Source organism: Arachis stenosperma, chromosome 1 (genome assembly GCF_014773155.1).
Source record: "Arachis stenosperma cultivar V10309 chromosome 1, arast.V10309.gnm1.PFL2, whole genome shotgun sequence".
Taxonomy (NCBI): Eukaryota; Viridiplantae; Streptophyta; class Magnoliopsida; order Fabales; family Fabaceae; genus Arachis; species Arachis stenosperma.
This window is the reverse complement of record NC_080377.1, coordinates 120515325-120538990: the sequence shown is the minus strand read 5'-3', so window position 1 is coordinate 120538990 and position 23666 is coordinate 120515325. Positions and strand designations below refer to the sequence as shown.

Genomic DNA, 23666 nt, shown 5'->3' with positions numbered 1-23666 from the left:
CCCGGCCCTGCCTAGCCGTGCCCCGAACAATGTAGAGTCTAATTTCGTGTGATTTCACCGGGTCTAGGACCGGGTAAGGGTCTCAGAAATAGACCCCGTCATTAATTCGGGTCGGATCAGTGCATCACTCCGGTCACCCAAAATCGGGCCGGTGGCCCGGTCATTGTACACAACTAATATTTTCTGTTATTACTGATGGATGATGGTTATTCTTATGTGGAATTTAAGTATCGTAAACCTTAATATTTCGTGTTATTAGTTATTATAAGACTATAAGTTAATGTTTTATGTTTAAAATGCATAAGATTTTAGACTAATGCATAATATTGTATTATTTGTATTGTTTAAATATTTGGTGTAATTAGACAATATTAGTATTGATTACGGTTATGTTTTAATGGTTGGAGTCTTAAAAATTTGGATATTTTCATATGCTAGCTTATAAGATGGTATCAATGTAATTTAATGTTAACGCCCCGCTTTTTACCCGGTATAATTGTGACCCGAAAGTGTATAGGCTTCATTGGATCTAGGGTCGGGTTCTGGTCTCATCAATAGGCCAGGTGTATATTTTTGGGCCGGGTGTGGGTCACGTCAAATCCGGTTTCACTCGACACATTCACACCCCTAAAAGTAGAGATAGTTGACGAATAAAATAAAACATTTTATTAAAAATGACGATATTAAAACGAAAAAAATGTAACGGATGATTTTATATTAAAAATTACGTTTATGATGGCTTCGACTCTGACCTTCAATGCTAGGGATCAAAACAATACTTATCTCTTAAAAATATTTTGAATGGGATTAGATTTTCAAAATCAAATTATGTAATTCAAATTGCACCGCAAATAAATTCGGTTTTTAATTTGCATATAGATGCATGAGTGCTGTTGGATTCTGATATGGGAGAGAGAGGTGCTTCACAATTTTGTGGTGTCAGTGAAACCACAACTCAGACCCTGCGAGTTCCCATTCACCACACAGACCGTCCGAGTTGCGTTTCACTAAACGCATGGTGCGATTTGATGCAGTCTGGACACGCATCGCGCAACAGCTTCTCCCCAAACGGTGCCGTGAAACCAAACAAAGACCCATGCAACCCACTCTCATTATCCGGTTACAATCACTTTCAGATTTCACTTTCGACTTCACTTCCACCTTCTTCTTCTTCTTCTTCCTTTCTCCGTTTAAATTTTTTTATATTTCGTAATTATTATTATTATTGTTAGGTGGCCAATTATTATTGTTGTGGATAGAAAGGAATTATTATCATTTTTATCAGATATAGTTTTCTTTTATTTTTTATATTTTATAATTAAAATTATTATTGTTAGGAAGTTTTTTATTCTTGTTGTTATTGTTAGAAGTTGAATAGAAATGTGTATTATTTTTTTACTTCATCATTCAAAATAATACATTTTCAAAACTACTCTATTATCCATTTTTCTTACTCTACTAAATAATAACAGAAATCATACTAACAAATTTTTGGGTAACATACCATGAAGGAGAAAACACAAATGCAGAGAACCAGAGGAAGAAGACGAGTAAGGTTGAAGAAGAACACGGAATCTGATATTTTCAATAAACCTAAATCGGACCTACCGTTTTCAAATTAATTTTTAAAAAAGGGAACTCGGACCCTACGATTTCATTTTCAGCTTGATAAAATATATATATATATACAAAACGCACGGTCCGTTTTGCATTGTTAAAATTCAAATTGCAGCCATCAACAAGTCGTACCCTCCGACTTGTTTGTTTATTTTTGCTTAACAAATAACTCGAACCCTCCGAGTTCTTTCACCTAAAAATCACATAAAACTGTCCCACCTTCTCGTCTATTTCTCCCCATTTCCATATCCGGGAAAAGCACACTAACTAACGGATTCCATAACTAAAAAATTGAGCCAAATAAATTTTGTATTTCAAATAGATTAATTTTTGACACAAAATCGATCGGAATGCCTTTGCGGATACCTCTATCATCACAGACATCCCGAACCACCAACGTAGATCCAATCCAAGCCATGTAAGTTTAATCATGTCGTATACATCTCATCCCACACTAATTTGCTGCAAAAAGAACATCACACCATGTCAAGTCTCACCATTGCGCACACAATCACGTGCATTATAATATTCGAGGTACAAGATCGTCCATGACTAAAGAACAATCACAGCTTAATGGAGGGAAACTTAGATCGCTCTCCCGCCAAATAATAAATGACACAACGGTGCATTCAGGGCACTTTATTATGGGCGATATAAAAAGATTGTTGAGTATTAATCAAATGGTTGATTACTGTGTTTCTTAAATACACGAATTTTATTTTCTGAAATTTATATTTCTAAAGACCTTCCAATTTCTAATAATTATAAAATACAAATGTAAAGGTTTAACTTTTATAGTTAAATAAATAAAATGCTTACCTTCCAATGGGCATGTTTTAAGAAAAGAAATAGAAACTAACAAATTTAATTTTAAATTTACAATCGTCCCATATAAAATAATATATTAATCTTGATATTATTTAAAGAATACCACTAAAGGGATAACACCAACATAAAAAAAAATGGTCTTCCAGTGCTAAATTATGTGGCAGAAATTTATTTGCAGTCAATTTCACATAAAATTATTATTAGATGGATGATACGTGTTATTATTTGGTTTTAAAAAAATTAATTTTTTAATATAAATTATTTAATTAAAAAATTAATTAATATAGTTATGATGTTAGAATTTTTACCGTATTTTATTTTAAAAATAAATTGACTAATTTACATTGATAAATTATAATTAATTATTTATTATATATTTTTTAACCTTTTTTTAATATTTATAAATTATTCAAAAATAATTTTTGAATACGTTGGACCAGCTCAATGTTAATCACACTTTTCTTGTTATCAAATATAAAAAAAATTAATTCCAAACAAAATTATGCTATTTTATAGAATTTAATTTTTTTATTGTCTCTTCATAAAGTTTTTACAAAACTCACCTATCACATTGACTAAACGTATTTATTTACGTAAAGTTTGTTTATGGACTAACCGAACTTCTTTACGTTTTAATATGATTTAAACTGTATTACTATTTTCTCATTTTTTTATCAATTTCATTTCAGTTATATAATTAGAATTTTAAATTATAAAATTTGAATTACTTTGTAATTTAAAATTTAAATAGACATAATTTAAATTAATAATTTATAAAAAATATATGAAAATACAATAAAAAAATTTAGACCCTAAAAAATATCATGATTTTTATTATGAGAATTAAATCTTTTTTATATTTTATAATAGAAATAAAAATATTATTAATATTGAGCTGCTCTATTATACAGATAATTTTCTTCTTTTAATAATTTTTAATTATATTTTTGGTTAAAATAATTATATAATAAACAATTAACTACAATTTTTCAATTTAAATTAGTCAATTTATATTTAAAATAAAATACGGTAAAAAATCTAACATTATAACTATATTAATTAGTTTTTTAATTGATTATTTGTATAAAAAAAATTGATTTTTTTTTAAATTGATAACACGTATTGTTCATTCAAAACAACTTCCTATAAATTCGTTTCCTGGTGATTTCTCACCAAATCAGTTACTAAGCCTTCGTTAACAGTTTTTTCCAGCCAAGAAATTAGAATTCATGACTACTTTCTACCACTACATCCATAATCATTGGTCCACTTAATCTACTTATAAAGCCCAATACATTATCTGCTATTCAATACATCACTCATGCCAATTGAATGGGCCACAAACTACAAAACTCGTACTAAATTAACCAGCCCACTACCATTCGGCTCGGCTCACCGTCCACTATGGCTTCGGAGGATACTCCCACTCCCCCAGCAGTCTTCAATAATATAGGATAAATTCGACACTCTCTGCCCATATGTTTAGCAGACCTTCTACACCGGTTCCTATCCCACCCTGCACTTTCTTTTCATGTTTTCCACAAAAAGAAGCGCCCCTTCAATCAGCGCCAGTTGAGTAATTTAAATTAAATCTGTACCGCTATAACACTTGCAACACTGCTGTTCCGTAAAAGTACATTGCCACACCTGAACACCTTCCAAAGATATATAGTTAGTTGTAATTACCTAAAGCTTCTAGCTAGTAACAAGAAGGGAAAGTGATTACTGATTAGAGAGTGCAGATCTAGAGATGTGTGTCTCACTCAATTTCCTTTTCGAATATAGAATAATAGTAATAATAATAAAAAAAACATGCCCTAAAATTCAATGGTTGACATTGTGTTGCACGTACCGACGTACGCAGGGTTAAATATAAATATAAATATAAATATAATTATCTAACAACTCTTCTCTGACCGAGTGGATTTAAATTTTTAATTAATGCTCTATCCACTCTACTAATTAAATGCAAACAGCAAAAGAGATAATCAGATATCACGTATTTATTAGCACAAAGCTTTGAGCGGCCAATTTATTCACCAGATATTTTAATTAAGAGTAATTCGATGGAGATAATAATTTAAAATTATTTTATTTAATTTAATATATATAACATTAAAAATTATATATTTATTATATTCAATATTATACATTTATTTTTAAATATAAAATAAGATAACTTTAGATTAATTTAGAGTTTTAGACTAATTTTTATTATCTCTTAAATATTTTTGTTTTAATTAATTTGTAGTATGTAATTATTAATTATTGCATACCATCACTTTTTAGTTATAGTTCATTTAAGGATAAATTATAAAAAATATATTTAAATTATTTTAATATTAACAAAAATATTTTTAAATTTTATTATTGATAAAATGCCTTAAATTATTTAAAAATATGATAAAAATGCCTTCACTCTTTTTGTTAATATAGAATATCTCAGTTTATAGAATGTTTTTTTACACATTTTTAAATTATTTAAGAGTATTTTTATTGATAATAAAATTTGAGATATTTTTGTCAATAATAAAATAATTCGGATATATTTTTTGTAGTTTACCTTCATTTAATATCTATTCCAGAATATATAATTTACTATCTACGTATTATAATTACATATTTATTATATCTAATATTATACAATTATTCTAACAGTAATTAAAAAAATAAATACAAAATAAAATAACTTTGAGCTGCTTTTCATTAGTTTTTAAATATTTTATATGGGTAAATTACCAAAAATGCACCTAAATAATTTTATGCTAACAAAAATGTATTCAAATTTTATTATCAACAAAAATAGCCTCATAATTTAAAAGCATGACAAAAATGCCCAACATTAAATATGTATCTTCAAAAATGTTTTAGAGATTGAATTTTATTGCGCTTTTTTGCAAGCATAATTAGAAAAATGATATATTTTTATCTTTAAAATTTAATGATTTTTCGCTAAATATGTATTTTTTTGTGCTTTTTTTATCAATAACTAATAATACTTTTAAAAAAATAAAAAAAGATATAGAGATCAATTTTTTATCTCTTTTTTTGTGTGAATTTTTTAAACAGTTATCTAAATATTTTTATTAAATTTTAGATCAAATGCATAAAAGTTTGTCAAATACAAAAATTGTTTGTCAGTTACAAAAATAATATTCTTTTGGACATTTTTATCACATTTTAAAATTATTTAAAGATATTTTTATTGATAATAAATTTTTTGTACATTTTTGTCAACAACAAAATTATTCGAGTATATTTTTAGTAATTTACCCGTATTTTATATATAAAAAAATGCCCAAGTTCCGTTTTTTATATATAAAAAATACTCAAGTTCTGATGCTAAGAAACTTGAAACAAGTGATGTGAGGTCAGGTTGGGAAAAATTAAAAACATGATTAGTACTAACTGCGGCGTAATTTTCCATAATTGACGCTAATAACCAAATTCTATGTAACCAACTAATTACCAGAAGGTGAACCTTTCTTGTGTTAAAAAAAAAAAAGAATAAGTTAAAGCAAGAAAAATAAACAAAAAGAATAAGCTAAAGCACTAAAGCAAAGTGAGGTTCTTTTTTCCAATTCAATTTGTCACTTGAAAACAGATGTTTATAGAATGCAGTTCACAGACAACAAATTATTCTACGCGTAAAAGCATTTATGCTCTTTGCATTGATATATATTTATCACCAAGCATATATGCTAATTTGGTTCAATTTTATTCAACATTAACCACATAAGAATATAAGATGCTAATGCTATTTTTTGGGGTCATAAAAGCCTGCAACGTGTACATAAATATATGTTCACATCACTTAACAGAATATTCTGAGTTCAACTCTTTTCAGTGCCTTTCATTCTTCTATCTATTTATCTAAAATTATTGTTATTAATGACACTAAAGAATGCATAAATTTGTGACCATTAATTGAAGGTGCATGAACAATAATGTTACTTCAACTGCTAATTGCTAAATGCAACTGATTTCATGTTGCAGCAAACAAACTACTGAGATCTGAGATGTGAGACCTTTCATATACATACAAGATTTTCTGAATTACACAGCATTAGCAAACAGGAAATTAAAGTATATTAATGATGGTTAGCTCTCTAATAAAAAGAGCACAAGAAAATCAATTTATCAATACTTTTCCATCATTCTTCTGGCCTTCATCATGCAAGACAGGTTCAAAACACCCAAAGATTATGTAAGCTTGAAATGTCCATCTCCACAAACCAACACCACCAACAACAAAGGAGGCATTCTAACTCTTGTTTCAATCAATGATTGAGCAAGTAAATACAGAGGAAGATCGATCGTTTCGCTTCCTATCATCGACGCTGCTTGCCGGTATTCAAGGGAGAAGCCCTGATGATGCTCTTAGATTGTGTGTAGCTGAGATGTGGAGTTCCATCCGATTTCTTTTTTCGCCGCCCTTGCTGGGATATTCGAGAGTGATATGACAAGATTGCAAGGTCATTGAGATCTTGCAGCGGCATCAGAGCTTTCACCACTTCGTCCATATTGGGACGGCATTTCGGGTCTCTACTGAGGCAACTGTAAGCTAACTGAGAGATTTTCGGCACCCCTTTTAGAGAATAATTTAATTCCAACCGAGGATCCACAAGTTGATATAGCTTTCTCTTGTCAGCTAAATATGGCCTAGCCCATGAAACAAGATTCTGTTCCCCGCTCGGGCGCTTCTTGTCCATCGATCTTCTTCCTGTTAAAATCTCAAGTAATACAACTCCGAAGCTATAAACATCACTTTTAGCTGTCAAATGCCCTGGTAACAAAAAAATCAGTAACAGACAATTTATTAGCTCTTTTAATTTCTTAGAAAGTCAAATGTGTACTATCATCCTGCTAGTTAGTTACAACATTACAAACTTAACAATCCCATAGTGCTTGAGTTCTAGAACATGCTTACTTGTTTACCAAGATAGGGGGTACTGAAATTAATCATCTTGACATAATGTGCTCTTTTCTACATTACGTTATGCTTTGTAGCAGAATCAATAATCTATTACACAACTTTGTTTAAGCACAGATTTTGCGAAAGCACATCCGTGTGTGTGCGTGTGTCCTAAACTGCTGCATTCTTACCTGTCATGACATATTCTGGAGCAGCATAGCCATATGTTCCGACAACTCGGGTAGAAACATGCGTCTTGTCTCCTTGAGGCCCTGCTTTTGCTAGACCAAAATCTGAAAGCTTTGCATTATATTCCTATAAAACAAAATGTGAATAAATCCGTAGACTGCAAAAATCTTCTCGGACACTAATATTGCTAACCAGACACACATACCGTATCAAGCAAAATATTTGATGTTTTAAAATCTCTATAAATGACTGGTTCAGGACCATTATGGAGGAAGGCCAATCCTTTTGCTGCACCAAGTGCAATCTTAACCCTGTTGGACCACGGAAGAGGTACGGTTCCTTCAAAATGAAGGAAACATCAGCAGTTTTATTGTAAGACACAATAATCAAGAGGAAAGCAACACGAAACAACTCGTTCTACAAACCTAGAAATTATTTATCACATACTCCAGATACTAGATTCTAAGTCAAGGCAGAAACTCACTTCTGAATAGATGATTCTCTAGACTTCCCCGGGTCATAAACTCATATACAAGAAGCCTCTGATCATCTTCAATGCAGTAGCCAATAAGTTTCACAAGGTTAGGATGATGAAGCTGTCCGAGAAAGGTAACCTCGGCCTGCATTAATAAAATGCCATGTGACAATCCAATGAACCAGCATGTCCTAAGCAATTCTTTATGAATTCAATCTACTAACCCAAAGGCAGATATTTACTAACCACCCATTCTCTATGGCCTTGAAGACCATCTGGCTTCAAGTTTTTGACAGCCACGGTAACCCCTGACCCAGGTTTCGCCGGGGCGGTTCCATCTTCCTCTATCCAGCCTTTGAAAACATAACCAAAACCACCCTCCCCAAGAATACTATCCGGTCTGAAATTTCCGGTTGCAGCTTTAAGTTCTTGAAATGTAAATTTAAGAAGTGGGCAAGGAGCCTTATTCTCCTGAGGTGGGGGATCAGGATTGTCAGAAGATACTCTAGCTTCATTTGGAGGGCATAATTCTCGATTGCTAGCATTCAGGTATCTTGTCTCAGTTGCTGCAACAATGCAAAGAAATGTGAAGCCTTCCTTCTTCAAATTTTAACCACTTTATTGAACATGGTTGATTATACATGACAATTGCATTTAGCTTGGTTTTTGGATCTGATATAATGTAAATAGAACCAACATAGTACATAAAAACTGAAGGAAAAAAGGAAACACAAAATTTCATGATTTGAACTACAAAATTGGCTAACTTACTGAGAGTAAAATTATAATGATAGAAAAATCAACATTTAAAAGAAAGAATGAGAAAATTGGAGCAGTCTGTACTTGAATGGAAGTGTTTAATTTTGTTGAAAGGGAATTATGCAGTAGCACAATGGGGGGGAAAGGGTACTGGGAAAGCAAGAAGAAAAAAGGATCCATCTTTTTTGATAATTGAAATCCATAAAAAAAAAGCAGCTTTCCCCAAAAAACAAAGTAATGAAGAAGGGTACCTGCATCATAAACGAGACTAGTACGAGGGATAGTGTTAGGGGAGTGTGTGGAAGCTGAAGAAGATTTGCAGGAACCTCTAACACCGCGTTTGAGAACAGACCAGCAACCGCACTTGTTCTCCATCTAGCAGTTGAGTGTGGTTGCATGTGGTGGTTCCATAAGAGAGAAGACAGAAGAGAGAAAGAGAGAGAGAGAGAATGATGATCGTAGTGGCATCATGGCGGAGTGTAGAAAAAGAGGTTTTTGTTGCCACCACCTTTTTCTGTGGGGGATGCCATGCCCCAATTCCAATGGGGACACTCCACTCTCTCTCTCCAAGGACCAAGAGCTTACCCGTATCAAGGCCTAGATCAGACAATATTTTTATCAAATATAGTTATAAATAAGAGTTGATAGAAATTAATAGAAATACTGTTAGTAATATAATAGAATTGAGTTAAAAAAATAGGCTAATTACATAACAAAAATAATATTATTTTCTATTGTTTTAATTTTTAAAATTTTAAAATTAAAAATAAAAAATTATCTGAGTTAGCTTATGCTACATAGTTAACCCCCAGACTTTTTTTTATTACAAGACATGTTTTACGCAAGTCGCATATAATAATGTATGAATGAAGGAATTCTAATTGATTTCAATTTGTTTCATAAAGAAATGTATGCAATGTGAGGATGAGTGCGATATAACAAAGATTCATGTTATTGTAGTTTTTAACAACATTAGCGTACCTTACACAGAATGTAATAATGTACCTGTCTTACAAAATAACTAACATGCATTAAGGGCGGCAGTAGTAATTTTATTTGCGGGTATCATATATATGTTAGGAGTAGGGAGTAAATTCTCTCAAGTGAAAAAAAATTGGATAGTATCCAGTAGAAAATCTTATTTTTTATTGTTTTCTTTTTTCTATTTAATTTTGATCCCAACGATAAAATATCACACTTTATTCTTTCAAGTGTTAAAAAAAATAGAGATAATCCATTTCTGTTAGGAGTAAGTGTTAAACTAATAAATTTTTATTTATATAAAAAATATTTAACTATTAAATTAAGATTTTTAATAAAAAAATTTAATATTTTTGTTTATATAAAAATTAAATTTATTTAGTGATATTAAATATTAAATTATTATTTTAAAATTTTATTAAATCATTAACTATTATATTTTTTTATGACTTAGGAATAAAATTGTCATATTATAAATCTACAAATAAAGTAAGATTGAGTTTTACTGAAATTAATTTATAATTAGAATTGGATACTTATAAGTTAAAAATGGATAAAATTAAAGTTGATATTTCATAAACTCACGAATAGGATATTATTAAATTTTAATAAAAAAAAAATCAACTTACAAATAGGATAATCCTATTCTATTTTATTTATTGTCACTTTTTATATGCATAGATAAAAGAAAGACTAAATAATTTTTATGATACTTTTTACTTTTTGAATTATCGGTGAATTTTTTATTAGTAATTTTTTTTTATAAAAATACATTAAATTTTTTATGGAATTATCGACGGATTATTGTATTAATCTCATATTTCATTAAAAAATAAAATTGACTATATGATTTATTATTTTATGTCTAATTTATAAATCTTTTTTCTTTGTGGGATTCATTACTCTATTCATTTTTTTTTTAAAAAAAGAAAAAACAAAAGTGTACCACACTTAACTTATTAATAATTATATAATTATAAAATAAGAAGTTGAACATGCTAAAACAAACGAGGGTAATGTTAGAAAATTAACTTATTTATGGATAATCACTACAACAAATCCTTAAGATAGCGACGGTTATTTTCCGGCGGTTTTGTAAATGTGCTGCGAAAAGACAAATTGCAGCACATATAGCGGCGGTTAAAGGTTGGGGCTGCAATCAGGACGACATTTAGAGGCGGTTTTGCTAAAACCGCCGCTATATTGCTGTAAGGTTAACATTTCGCGGCGGTTTTCTTCAAACCGCCGCTATATTGCCGGTCAGGTTTGTATTTCGTGGCTTCTTTTCGAAAACCGCCACGATATGTCTGCCGGTGACTTCTTGTTAGGCATTTTGCGGCGGTTACTTTTAAACCGCCGCAAAATGCGTATTACCACATATTGCAATGTTTTCTTTAGTAATAATCATTTGGGTATAATCTAGTTAAGTAAATACTACTATCTTAACTATATGTTTAAATCATGTTACTTAAACTTGTAACACTTTTTCACATTCGTTTTTACATAATTTGCATTCAATATGAATGTAAAGAAAAATAAAATCATATTCTGGACTAATTAAAAATCAACATTTTTTAAATAATAATTATATTCTCTCTATAAAATATTAAAAATATAATTAAAAATATTTCTACAAGTCATTAAAAATTCAAAACGTATAATTTTACAAAATTATAATTTTAAATTATCATTTTTTTTATTTTAATGATTTGTTGGGCATTTATTAAAATAAAAAATTTTAATTTTTTTAAATAATAATCTTAGCTTGTATTCTTAGATATAAGAATTCATAATAACTAAATTTAAAATAAAATAATGTTTTATCAAATTAAATACTAAATAGAATAAAAATATTTTTATATGAAACCAATCAATTATCTACATATTATTATGGTTAATAGATTCAATAATGCTAACTGATCACAAAATATAATATTTTTGACAAATATTTTACTAATTTTAAATATTAAGACTAAATTCTAAATCTTAATAAATATTTTTAGAAAATTTTATTTTTAATAATTTATAAAAAATATTTATAATTATTGTTTTTTTTTTTATGATTGAATATACTCTTTATTGAATTTATTATGGATATTATTAGATGTACTCTTTATTGTACTCTTTATATGCTTAGATCATATAAATAGACGTAAATTAATTCGATCTACTATGGTCCAAAATTAATTCGAAGCAGACTCATTCGAATTACTAGGGACGACCTAGCTGCATAATTCGAATCACCCTGGTTCGTTTGTCTAATTCAAATGAGACTGATTCGAATTACATAAGAATATGCTTTTGGGAGATCCTGGTAATGTTTTTCAATTTGGTAGAATTGTGTAATTTAGTCCTCCATTTAATTTAATTGTGAATTTTACCCAATATATAAGGTGCCTATAATAAAATTGATCTGTGTGGCAATTAAATGTGTTCATGATATATTAATATTAGCGCTATATACATCGAAAAGACATTTGGCTTGGTGGTAACATGACATTGTTAAAGCTTTTCTTCTTCATTTGTGGAAGGCTTTACAAAGTTGATATTCTACAGTGATCCACACGTTGTGGGTCTAATGGTGGAAGAACGGAAATACTAAAATTTGGCGGCGGTTTAGAACCGCCGCAAAACAAATGTTGTTTTGGTTTATTTGTTATTTAGCGGCGGTTGCAAACCGCCGCAAAATTGATAGATGTTTAGCGGCGGTTATTCCAGCGGTTGACTAAAACCGCCGCTATCCGTTTTGCCGTGCCCTATCTTCCGGCGTTTCATAAAACCGCCGCGAAATGTTTCGCGGCGGTTCAAAACCGCCGCTAAACGGCTCCAGGAACCGCCGCTAAATGGCGTTTTTGTTGTAGTGAATACATATATTAATTATAATTATAAATTAAGCTATTTTATAGTAAATGATTTATATAATGATAATCTCGTTTATTATTATAAATATTAAATTAAATAAGTTATAATTATTTTAAATTTAAAATTAAATAAAAATAAAATCAAATATACTATTTTATTTTAGATTTAAGAATTAATAGGTGTTATACTCAAATATAAATAATAATTTTGAGATCTCCATCCTCACCACACCAAGACTATTTTTATAACTCTTTTCCTAACAAAGAGGTTACAAACCAAACCTACTAGAAATATAAAAAAATTCTATTAAAAAAGATTGAGACAACTCTTGTATTACTTTTATGAATACAAATACACTCCTACATCTTTATATATATATATATATATATATATATATATATATATATATATATATATATTGATAGTTTAATATAGATTATTTGAATTATAAAATTATGAAAAAAAACAAATAGATTCTTGATCTTTTGATATGCAGATATTTAAATTTTTGAAAATTTAAAAATACATTTGATACAAAAAAATATAAATAAAATGACATGAATTGAAATTGAATAAAAAAGATATTTTAAAATTGAAATAGAAACAAAAAGATTGATTGAAATTGAATACAGAGAGAATCACTAAATTTTCTATCCAATTGGACTCTTTAACTTAATTTGTCCACATCATAGTTTGAGAATTAAATTAAATGAACACCTCAACTTTTTACCCAATTCTCTGTGCAACAAGAGAGAGACTCACTCAACTTCATTTGTCCACACTACGTTTCATCACAAAATAAAAATAAAAAAGTGATTTGATACCTCTAATCACTCAATACTATGATTACAATAGCTAAGAAGGTATTTATAACCTCCTATTAGGTTAAAACAAAGAAAATTCTAAAGCTCATAAATATAAAATCTAATATAGTAATTAAATAAACAAAAATAAAAATACATTAAAATAAATTAATAACTTTTAAATAATATTTGATCTCTTTATATCACAAATATTTGAATCACGTATCAATATTAAGATCCTGATTTTTTAAAAATTTAGACATATCGATTTCTCATGTTCATTTGGTCTGTCAGATCCAACAGAAAAATTAAACTTGACTTTCATTGTGTTGACCTGATTGATACAGAATTTATAAAATAAGAGAAATTAGATCTAAAGATCAATATGTCTAAATTTTAAAAAGGTTAAAGACTTAAATATATTTTTAAATTTTTAAAAATTTAAAAATTGATTTATCCTTTTTTCTAAAATTATTTGTTCAAACAAAAACATATGAACCAAAAATATATTGTGAAATTATTAAATTAAAAAATAAATTAATCCCTAAAAATGATTAAAAATAATAAATTCGGGTAAGTTTTAAATATTTCTCTTGCCATATATAAGCAATCTCCAAAACCTTACAATTAGGCATCAATTAAGTTAGAACAATATAATAATTAAAACAAATATATTGCTTGGTCAAAACTAAAGAAAAGATGGTCAACAGCATATTTGAGTGCAATCCCATCACTCTTTCTCTCTCTTGCCCCCAATAAGGGAGGAGACCATATATTCTTACCTGGATGATCAATGGCTTTAGAATAAAAAGAAATAGTTGTATTGTTTTTCTATATTCTTATGCTCTATTTTTTTATTTTTTCATAAATCACTTCTAGTGAAAAAAAAATATATATAACATTATTTTCATACAAATCATTTTTTTTTTTAAATTTAAGGATGACTTATAGGTGTTTTTAGAACTAAAATTAGATTAGATGTTTTAGATTTATTTTTGTAAATCATACACTATTTGCTGCTAAACAACGACAGCAGTAGTGACTAAAAAAAACGTAAGGGTGATTTATCGTCACCAATAATATGGAAAAGAGTGCATATATATATATATAGCTATATCTAATGGTAGTCACATAATAATAATAATAATAATAATAATAATAATAATAATAATAATAATAAAGAGTGTACATGTTATAAATTTCTTGGGTTAAAAACTTTTAAGGGTTTTTCATATTTAAGGTGTGTTTGGCAAAGAGAAAAAATGTATAGATAAATCAAATTCATCTACATATTTTGTTTTATAGTATCTTTGTCTTCATCTAAATATTTCTAATCGAGAAAATTTATTGTTTACATACCTAGCATTGATATTCAATAATAAAAAACCATTGATATTTAAAAAAAATTAATAATAATATTAGAAAGACAATTATCAAAAGTTATATTATTTAATCTAATATCATAATTTTATACAAATAATATTTACAATGGCATGTTTATTATATTTAATATTATTTAATTATTCTAGTAAAATTAAAAAATACAAAATAAATAATTTAAAATTATTTTATGTTGATTTTTTATTATTTTCTAAATGTTTGTGTATTATATATGAGCGTGTTATAAATATTTTCTTTTAATAGAAAAAGGGAAAGAGTAAGTGGGGAATAGGGGGGAGGGCCGATGGAGAGGGTGCAGAGTGCTTGGTGAGATGTCATTTCATCAACCAACAATAAACAAAATTGTATTCTATATATGATGCTTCCTTAAATGAAAAGTACTGTTATTTAGTTATTTATTTATTATTTGTATTTTGTACGATGAAAACCTAGGTGAAGTCGATTTTACATGAAATTGATATTTAAGAACTGTTAGATAAAAATTTAATCAAATCAATTAAATTATCTAAGAAGTTCTCAAATATCAACTTTACATAAAACTGACTGCACCTAAATTTCTACCATTTTATATACTATTATTTGCAACTTGACATGCCTTGTTGGCAAGGAAGTGATGCCAATTTTTTGACCCCACTAAGTATGTGGGTTCCACCATATAACAAATACAAGACAACAGAGTGTTTGGAATGAGAAAGAAAAAAAAATCAGCAGAATTTATAATTTTTATCTATTATTTTTAATTATTATTCTAATTTCTTTAATTTAATAATATATTTTTACATGTTATTAATTAAAAATAATAATTAAAAACAATAAATTTTATTAATCTTTTAATATTTCTCTTCTGTTAGTTTTCTAATATTTTTCAATAAATAGTGATCACTGGTCACTCATGAGTGTAAGGCACTCAATTAGATCATATGGCCAAAAACAAAAGTTCCTGTTGTTGGATCCATAAAGTTAACACTCGAAATAATTGTCACAACAAGGTGAAAAACTAAAAGTGCTTATCTGAATTTCTTTACATTTTTGCAGATGTATATAATGTGACGCACAATAACAAATGTGCCAGACTTTTTGAATAATGCTAACTCCACAATTATTGGGGCATTATCAGTGTCCAAAATTTTCCAACTAATTAATTTTTAAATTTATTATTTAAAAATATTTAAATATATATTTTTTATTTAAATAATTATATAAATGTTTGTACATAATCAATATATTAATATTAAATTTGATTAATATTATTTCAATTGCAAAAATGTGTGTCTAATTAAACTATGAAATCAATAGCACCAGGATTAAGGATTAGGGGTGCACATGGCCTGGTTTGAAGATTCGGTCTGACCTCAAATATTTTAAGGATTAATTTGGTGTGATTTTATCGAGTTTAAAGTCGGGTAAGAGTCTCAAAAATAGATCCAATCATTATTTCGAGTCGGGTCCGAACCATAGCTCAGGTCACCCGAATTTGGCTCGGTGGTCTGGTCATCATACATAATTAATATTTTGTGTTATTAGTGATGGATTATGGTTATTCTTATGTGAAATTTAAGTATTGTAAATTAAACCTTACTATTTTGTGTTATTAGTCATTATAAGACTATAAGTTAATGTTTTATGTTTAGAATGCATAAGACTTTAGACTAATGTATAATATTGTGTTATTTGTATTGATTTAAATATTTAGTATTATTAGACAATATTAGTATTGAGTGTGGTTATACTTTAATTTTAAAGAAGGGTTAGTTCTTGTTATATTTTTTTAAGTGAATTTTACCATGTCAAATAATTGTTAGAGTTTTAAAAATTTGGATATTTTTACATATCAGCTTACAAAAAAGTATCAATGTAATGTAATGTTAATGACCCAATTTTCACTCGATATAATTGTAACCGAAAAATGTGTTAATTTTATGGAATTTAGAATCGAATTCAAGTCTAATAAATAGATCCGGTGTATATTTTAAACCGAGTCTAAATCACATCAAATTCGATTTCACCATACTCATATACACCCCATTGAAAATGCAGTAAATACCAAAGATTAAAAGACTAAACTATGAAATCAATGGCAAACTATGATAACATGTTTTTTTATATGGTAAAAAGACTAAAAACTCATGCAGTTATTTTTTTATAAAATTAATAAATAAAATTATTAATTTTATATAAAAATAACTGCAAATAAATTTTTATTTTTGTATGCTTACTTACTTTAAATAGAAAAATAATAATATTTGAATGATAAAAAAATTAGTTAAAATAGTTTAAATTTATTTGATTAAATATTTATTAATGGTCGCTACAATTAATAATATTAAATAAGATAAATTTGATTACCGATAGAGAAATATCGAGCATAAACCTATACAGATGAAATCAAGAAGGAAAAATTAATAGCAAAACGCATTTTCACATTCACATAGTAATACGTAATGATTAAGATTGGCAAACAGTTATAAATGAGCTTTTATTCTTGTGATATGTTTGATTATTATGTCTCCTTAACGTAAAGTAGAACAAATGATGAACCTAAACCATTTATTGGAAAGTGACATCTTGAGTAAGATTTGTCCAGGAGAAAGGTTAAGATTCCCACGGTTTGATGGACCAAATTAAATCTCATGTTCTTTTAAAATTGTGCTAATCAATCAAAGCTTGTTAGCTGGTAAAATTATAAAGTGTTTTATTATTGAGGATGCATCATGCATTTGCTTAATTAATGAATGTACGTTGTTTTTAGGTTACACCGCTTATTTTTAGTCAAAATTTATTTTATTACTCTTCTGCTAACCTACCTTGTGGAAAAATCTTTGGTTTCATGACTTTTTCGGATAATAGTCACCATCTTTAATTTATATAGTAGTAGATATTAATTAAGTGCATGGGATGGAACATACATACAAGTCTCTACCTGTAAGCTAGAGTTGATTTCTTTTATTATCTCAACTTTAATTATTAGATAAGACATTAAAAATAATAATTGGAAATTGGAAATGGGATAAGAATTAATGTATAATTTGATTGCATAAAACTGGGTTATTAGCTACAAAGGAACCTTGACAAGATATTGCTCGTTATTATTATTGCTGAATAATTGAATCCGTTTGGAACTGTGGACTCAATTCATAGTCATACGCAACAACATTCATTAATAATAATATAAATGAAAAAGAATAGTTAGGGAGAAAATCTTTTCTACCCAATTATTTTGGGTGCATTTTTTTTTTCTTAAAATATTTTTTAATTTTACAGATTAATAACTAATCTATCAATAAATTATTGTATGTATAATATGAAATTCGAATTTTCGAATTTTAATTTTTTTTATCTTTTGTATCTTTTTTTTTTTTGGTTGCCTACGGCATTCTCCAACCCGACAAGTCAAGGACTAATCCGTCCGCTGGCCAATGGGTTGCTGTATGCACAAGGCGGAATTCGAACCCCCGACACTTGCTTAAGCGGACTAATGAGCTAACTACTAACCAACCCAACTTGGTTTTATCTTTTGTATCTACTCCATTCATTTTTGCTAAAGCAGCAGGGCCGGAGGAAACCATTTTTAAAGAAAGACTTTTGTTGGATTTGTTTCTTGATCCACATGTGTCGTGGGATCGTGGCCCAACTTATTTTTGTGTAAACCAAAAACAAAAAGCAGAGAATAAGGAAAGACAAATTTACAGTTTTTACTATTCAGTATATTTTAGAATAAAATATTATTTTTATTTTTAACCTTTAGAATAAACTTTAAAATTATCTTTAATAGTTAAATTATTATATTAAAATTTTTAATATTTTAAAATTGTCTCAATATTATTTTGTTATAAAAAATTTATTAACAAAATTAACGCACAATAAAATTGAGACATTTTAAAATATTAAATTGTGGTTCTTAGGGTTTGTTTCTCTCTTATCCAATTGTGGTTCTGGAATCTGCATGAACAGATCGGCGACGTTTGTAACCGCTGGCCATCGGAGGAGGAGGAGGAGGAGGAGGTAAAAGTAATCTGTCGAAGCAGTTAGAATAACATGTCTGCCATCGTGTGCGGCAAGAGATCCGCCATATTCGAAGACCTTCCTTCTGCTTCTGCCTCTTCTTCTTCCTCCTCCCCTCCCGTCTCCAAGAGGATCCGCTGCTCCTCCTCTTCCCCCGTTCGCAGGCACTCCTTCCTCCTCGATCATCTCATCGCTTTCTTCCCTGATATGGACAAGCAGGTTAGCTTCTTCCTTCGTTTCTTCTTTTTACCATTAGCGATTCATTTCTCACCTCCGTTTTCGTCTTTCTTGCAGCTACTGGAGAAGGCACTCGAAGAATGCGGGAATGATCTCGATTCTGCCATCAGGAGCTTGAACGACCTTCGCCTTGGAGGATTTCACGATAACTCCATTGATTCTGCTCCTGCCGTTGGCTCCCATGTACCGATAGATCCAACTGCTCACCTCCTTCCCCAAGGTAATGCCTACGAACGAACCTCTTGGATGTTGATATCTTACGAATGTGCTTCATGTCATCATGTGGATTCCGAATCTTTCTCTTGTGTGGTTATATGCTGATGCCTACAAGTATTGAATGTAACAGAGTTGTATGTATACATAAACAGGACAATTCTATGAAAAAGAAAAACTAGTCACAACGTATCGGATTTTATATATTCTTCAAGTTAATATGTAACACTCTGCATCCTTGAACTCAAGTTCCTAATGGTTCATGTTCACGTGCCGATATAAGAAGTATGTGATTTATAGCTCAAATTCAATTGAATTCAGGAAGAATGTATGGTGATATATAGCAGTTAATATGATAGTAAGGCGAGTTTTGCTCTTGCTCTTCCCTATGTTACTTTTTTGTAAAGTCTTTGCTTGTCATTATACATAATGAATTCTTGGACTACTTATGGAGATAATTGCCTACTCTGTTGTAGGTGAACTGAAATGTGAGGCAGAAGTTGCAGCTTGTGAGGAACCAGTCCCTGGACAAGATTATCCTTTAAATGGTGCCGAATGGGTGGAGCTTTTTGTTAAAGAAATGATGAATGCCTCAAACATGGATGATGCCAAAGCTCGAGCTTCAAGAGTGCTAGAGGCTCTGGAGAAATCCATTTTCACTCGAGTAAATGCAGAAACAGGGCAGAGCTTTCACCGGGTTAGTTGTTTTACACATGTTTCTCGTGTTTTCATTATCAACCCAAATATCACTGTTATACTTCATTTCTTTGTTCCTTGTGTTCCCTCTTATCGATTCATCTATTTCTTCTAAAGACATCCAATCAAAATGAATTGTCATAGTATGTGTTTTACTTATGGTTTTCTTACTATAGGAAAAGTTGGTGCTAAAGGAACAAATGGAGGCCCTTATTCAAGAAAATATAGTTCTAAAGCGAGCAATCTGTATTCAGCATGAACGCCAGAAAGAGTACGAAGACAGGAATCAAGAGTTGCAGCAGTTGAAACAAGTAGTATCCCAATACCAGGAACAGCTAAGAACTCTAGAGGTGAACAATTATGCATTGACAATGCATTTAAAGCAAGCAGAACAAAGCAGTTCCATACCTGGGCGTTTCCATCCCGACGTGTTCTAGTCATCTCACAACAACCTGTTCTATCGCTGCTGCTTTTGTAGTTTAAATAAATCAGGAAGAAGGAATGAGAAGCCAAATGCATGGTTGTTACACTCCACCTTTATCAATGGTGGATAGTGAGATTTATAACTACTTGATGATGCTTTGATACAGCCGAAATATTAGGCCGTACCCATTTAGTAAATTGTATTTGATATAGTCTTATAGATACCAGTCTTATAGATACACATTTCTGAAGTGGTGTATTAAAATTTGGAAACCCTGGATCAAGTGAATGGTGTCAACCATGAAGCTAGAGTTATCATCAAGGGTGCTGTAGCAGTAGAGGAGTAGTGGTTGCTTGTTTTGCAGGATTCAGGAATGTCACGAGTCCAACCAGTGTGCTGATTTCTTGGCTGGTCTTTCATCAGACTAATCAGGATTGTGGTGATTATATCCTCTGAGTTGTATCTGTGTAGTTATCTATATTTTCCTGGGCATATAGATTGCTCATCAATTCTCTTATCAAGTATGATTTCTTAGTTTATGCAAGTTTATACATGGAATGTAATGGCGAAGATTTGATTCTGGGCCCTTATTAAGTTCAAGGGCAATTTTGCTTTAAATTTTATTATAATACCAGTTCTGTTAAGTTTTATTTTAAAGAAAACTTACTGCAGTTTCTTTTTGCAACAGCTATAATTTACTCTTAACTTTGCAAGAGACTAATGGTTGTTGTGCTGACATATATGCTTGTCTCCTTCTTCCCAAGGTTAAGATTTCAGGTCTGTCTGTCTTCCACCTCCTCTGGTGTTTTCTCCGTCAGAGAGCACTACTCAAAAAGATAAAGAAGACATGGACTAGTTCAGTAGTTCCTCTTTTGGAGTGTCATAACTCATAATTCGTTCGTTTTTATGATATTATTTTGGGTGATGCTCTTTAGTGTAAAATACTTGAAAAATATTTTACAATATTGAAATTTGACCATAGAGCTTTATTGGAATATTGATTTAGTAATAAGCAAAAGGTTATTTGTTTACCCGAACTAATAAAAGTAAGAAAGAATTTAGGATTGAGTATTTCAAGTTTATTAGTAAACAATAATGAGAGATTGTGAGTCAAATAATCTGATATGAATATGTTGATCCACTATCAAATAGAATGAAGTCTAAATTAATCAGTTTCGTCTTAAAATATATTCCTTTAAAGCAAGTATAAGAAGTATATTTTTCTTAAAATAATTCTAAATTTCCTTACAATTTAATATATCATGCTTTTAAAAAGTAAATACTAAATACATTCTTATTTGTTTACTTCATAACCAAGTTTATTGCGACATGATTTTCCTCTTTTATGTTTGCATTGCTTGAAAAAGTAGAATGAAAGATTGATAAATAATGTTGTATGTATTCATTTTATCTCTTATATTTATTAAATTGATATATAGTTTTTATCATTAAACACAATATAAAACTCATAAAATAGATCTTAGACTTCATTTAATAGTAAACAAATATGTATAAGACATAAACGAGGTACAAATACCAAATCTTAGAGAGGGGGGGAAGAAAAACTAAAAGACACATAGGAGTGGACCTGGACCATGCAGAAAGCCAGCATTATATGCACTTTTGCTTTTGTTGACACCCTTTGAAGAAGAAACTGGAAAAAGGGAAGCAATAACCCACCCACATAATGAGAGATTGAGGAAGCATTGTTCGTACCCATGCCTTAGGGTGTTCTGTAAGCCAAACTTTCAAGTTTTGGTCCCCTTTACACCTGGATATTTCTGCTTTAAAATGTTTTATAAAATGTCAAACATCCCTCTAATTATTAAAGAAATTAAAACCATGGTGGAGGGAAAATCCTAACCTAAGCATCAAATCACAAATCTTGGCATCTTGCTTCTTGAAATAATAGTTGAAAATTTATAAGGTAGTCATAATAATAAGTCAAACATATAGATATCAAAGAAACTTCAAAATGAATGAGTGACAATAGTAATATACAATAGAGAATACAGAATTTGCATGGTGATGAGGGTTTTATGAAAAGATGGATGGATTGAAACGGTTTCCTCCATTGTTATTGATCATCATTTTCTTGAACTCATGAAAATTAACCATGCCATCACCATCCATATCAACCTTCCTAATCATGTCCCTGCACTCTTGAATATTCTTCCCTTCCCTTAATCCCAAGGAAGTTAGCACCAAAGCAAGCTCCTCCACTGATATTAACCCATCTTTGTCTTTGTCAAACACATCAAACGCCTCCTTCAAGTTCACCTCTTCTTCCTCTTGTTCAACTTCACCTCCCAATTCCCTCGTTAGCAAGCAAAACTCTTCGAAATCAAGCAACCCGTCCCCGTTGGAATCAAACTTGACAACAATGTCATCAATCTCTGTGTCCGTCATCAACATTCTGATGTTCCTCAGTGACTCCTTCAGCTCCTGCCCTGTGATGAACCCGTCCCCGTTCTTGTCGAAAGTCGAAAACACCTTCCTAAGCTCCTCTTTCCTCAACGCAGATGCTGCTGAGGATCTAGAAGGTGATGATGAAGCTTCAGCAGTAGTATTGGTTTTGGTCTTCTTGGGGAACAAAATTTGAAGGCACGCACAAATCTTGTTAGTGGGTATGTTAAAGAAGATGTTGATGATGGCTGCAATGAAAAGCAGTAATAGCAAGAGTGTAGCTACAACCATGTTTAAGAATTGGATAAGGAAGAAGAGGAAGACAAAGAAGAAGGAAGGTGTGTAGTTAATTACTAGTTAGAAGACAATGAGTCAATGAGCATATATAACAAAACAAAACTTTATCGTTGTTATAAAACAAATTAAACTAAGGTTCCAACTTCCAAGTGTAACGCAAGTTACGCGGGGTTTGGTACATATAAATAAAATGCTCTTTCTCTTTTTTTGATCCCACACACAACCGCGTGATTTCTAAAGTGTTAGCACACGACTAAATATATAGCACTAGGGGTATTCAAGATCAAGTTCCAAACTTTTTCCTTAATTTTTAACCATTCATCTTGATTATAAAAATATATATAATATATATAATTAAGATTAACGATTAAAAATCACTAAAAGATGAATATCATATACTTCAAAACTTTTCCATATTTTATAGTGAAAATATATATTTTATATTAAATTTAATAAGAAACGTTATATCTTATGCTTTTATTAAATTTTTTTATATTGCACAGTATTATTTTTATTTTAAAACAAATTATTTTAGTATAAATATTATATAATATTTATTAA

General features: G+C 29.7%; 3 protein-coding genes across 3 annotated transcripts; 1 reads left to right on the top strand and 2 right to left on the bottom strand.

Moving 5' to 3' along the window:
• Positions 1 to 6350: 6350 nt before the first annotated feature.
• Positions 6351 to 9374, bottom strand: LOC130968975 (serine/threonine-protein kinase PBL34-like). Its single transcript, XM_057894514.1, has 6 exons — positions 9035 to 9374; positions 8271 to 8590; positions 8034 to 8169; positions 7755 to 7888; positions 7552 to 7675; positions 6351 to 7231 (listed from the first exon to the last, which is right to left on the bottom strand). Exons 1-6 carry the CDS (start codon positions 9156 to 9158, stop codon positions 6777 to 6779), a joined length of 1293 nt encoding a protein of 430 aa, XP_057750497.1. The 5' UTR covers positions 9159 to 9374; the 3' UTR covers positions 6351 to 6776.
• A 9357-nt stretch (positions 9375 to 18731) lies between these two features.
• LOC130968959 (uncharacterized) lies at positions 18732 to 21046 on the top strand. Its single transcript, XM_057894491.1, has 4 exons — positions 18732 to 19051; positions 19127 to 19289; positions 19759 to 19979; positions 20155 to 21046. Exons 1-4 carry the CDS (start codon positions 18866 to 18868, stop codon positions 20413 to 20415), a joined length of 831 nt encoding a protein of 276 aa, XP_057750474.1. The 5' UTR covers positions 18732 to 18865; the 3' UTR covers positions 20416 to 21046.
• Positions 21047 to 22299: 1253 nt separating this feature from the next.
• Positions 22300 to 23206, bottom strand: LOC130968966 (calmodulin-like protein 7). Its single transcript, XM_057894501.1, has one exon. It carries the CDS (start codon positions 23097 to 23099, stop codon positions 22440 to 22442), a length of 660 nt encoding a protein of 219 aa, XP_057750484.1. The 5' UTR covers positions 23100 to 23206; the 3' UTR covers positions 22300 to 22439.
• Between the last annotated feature and the right edge of the window lie 460 nt (positions 23207 to 23666).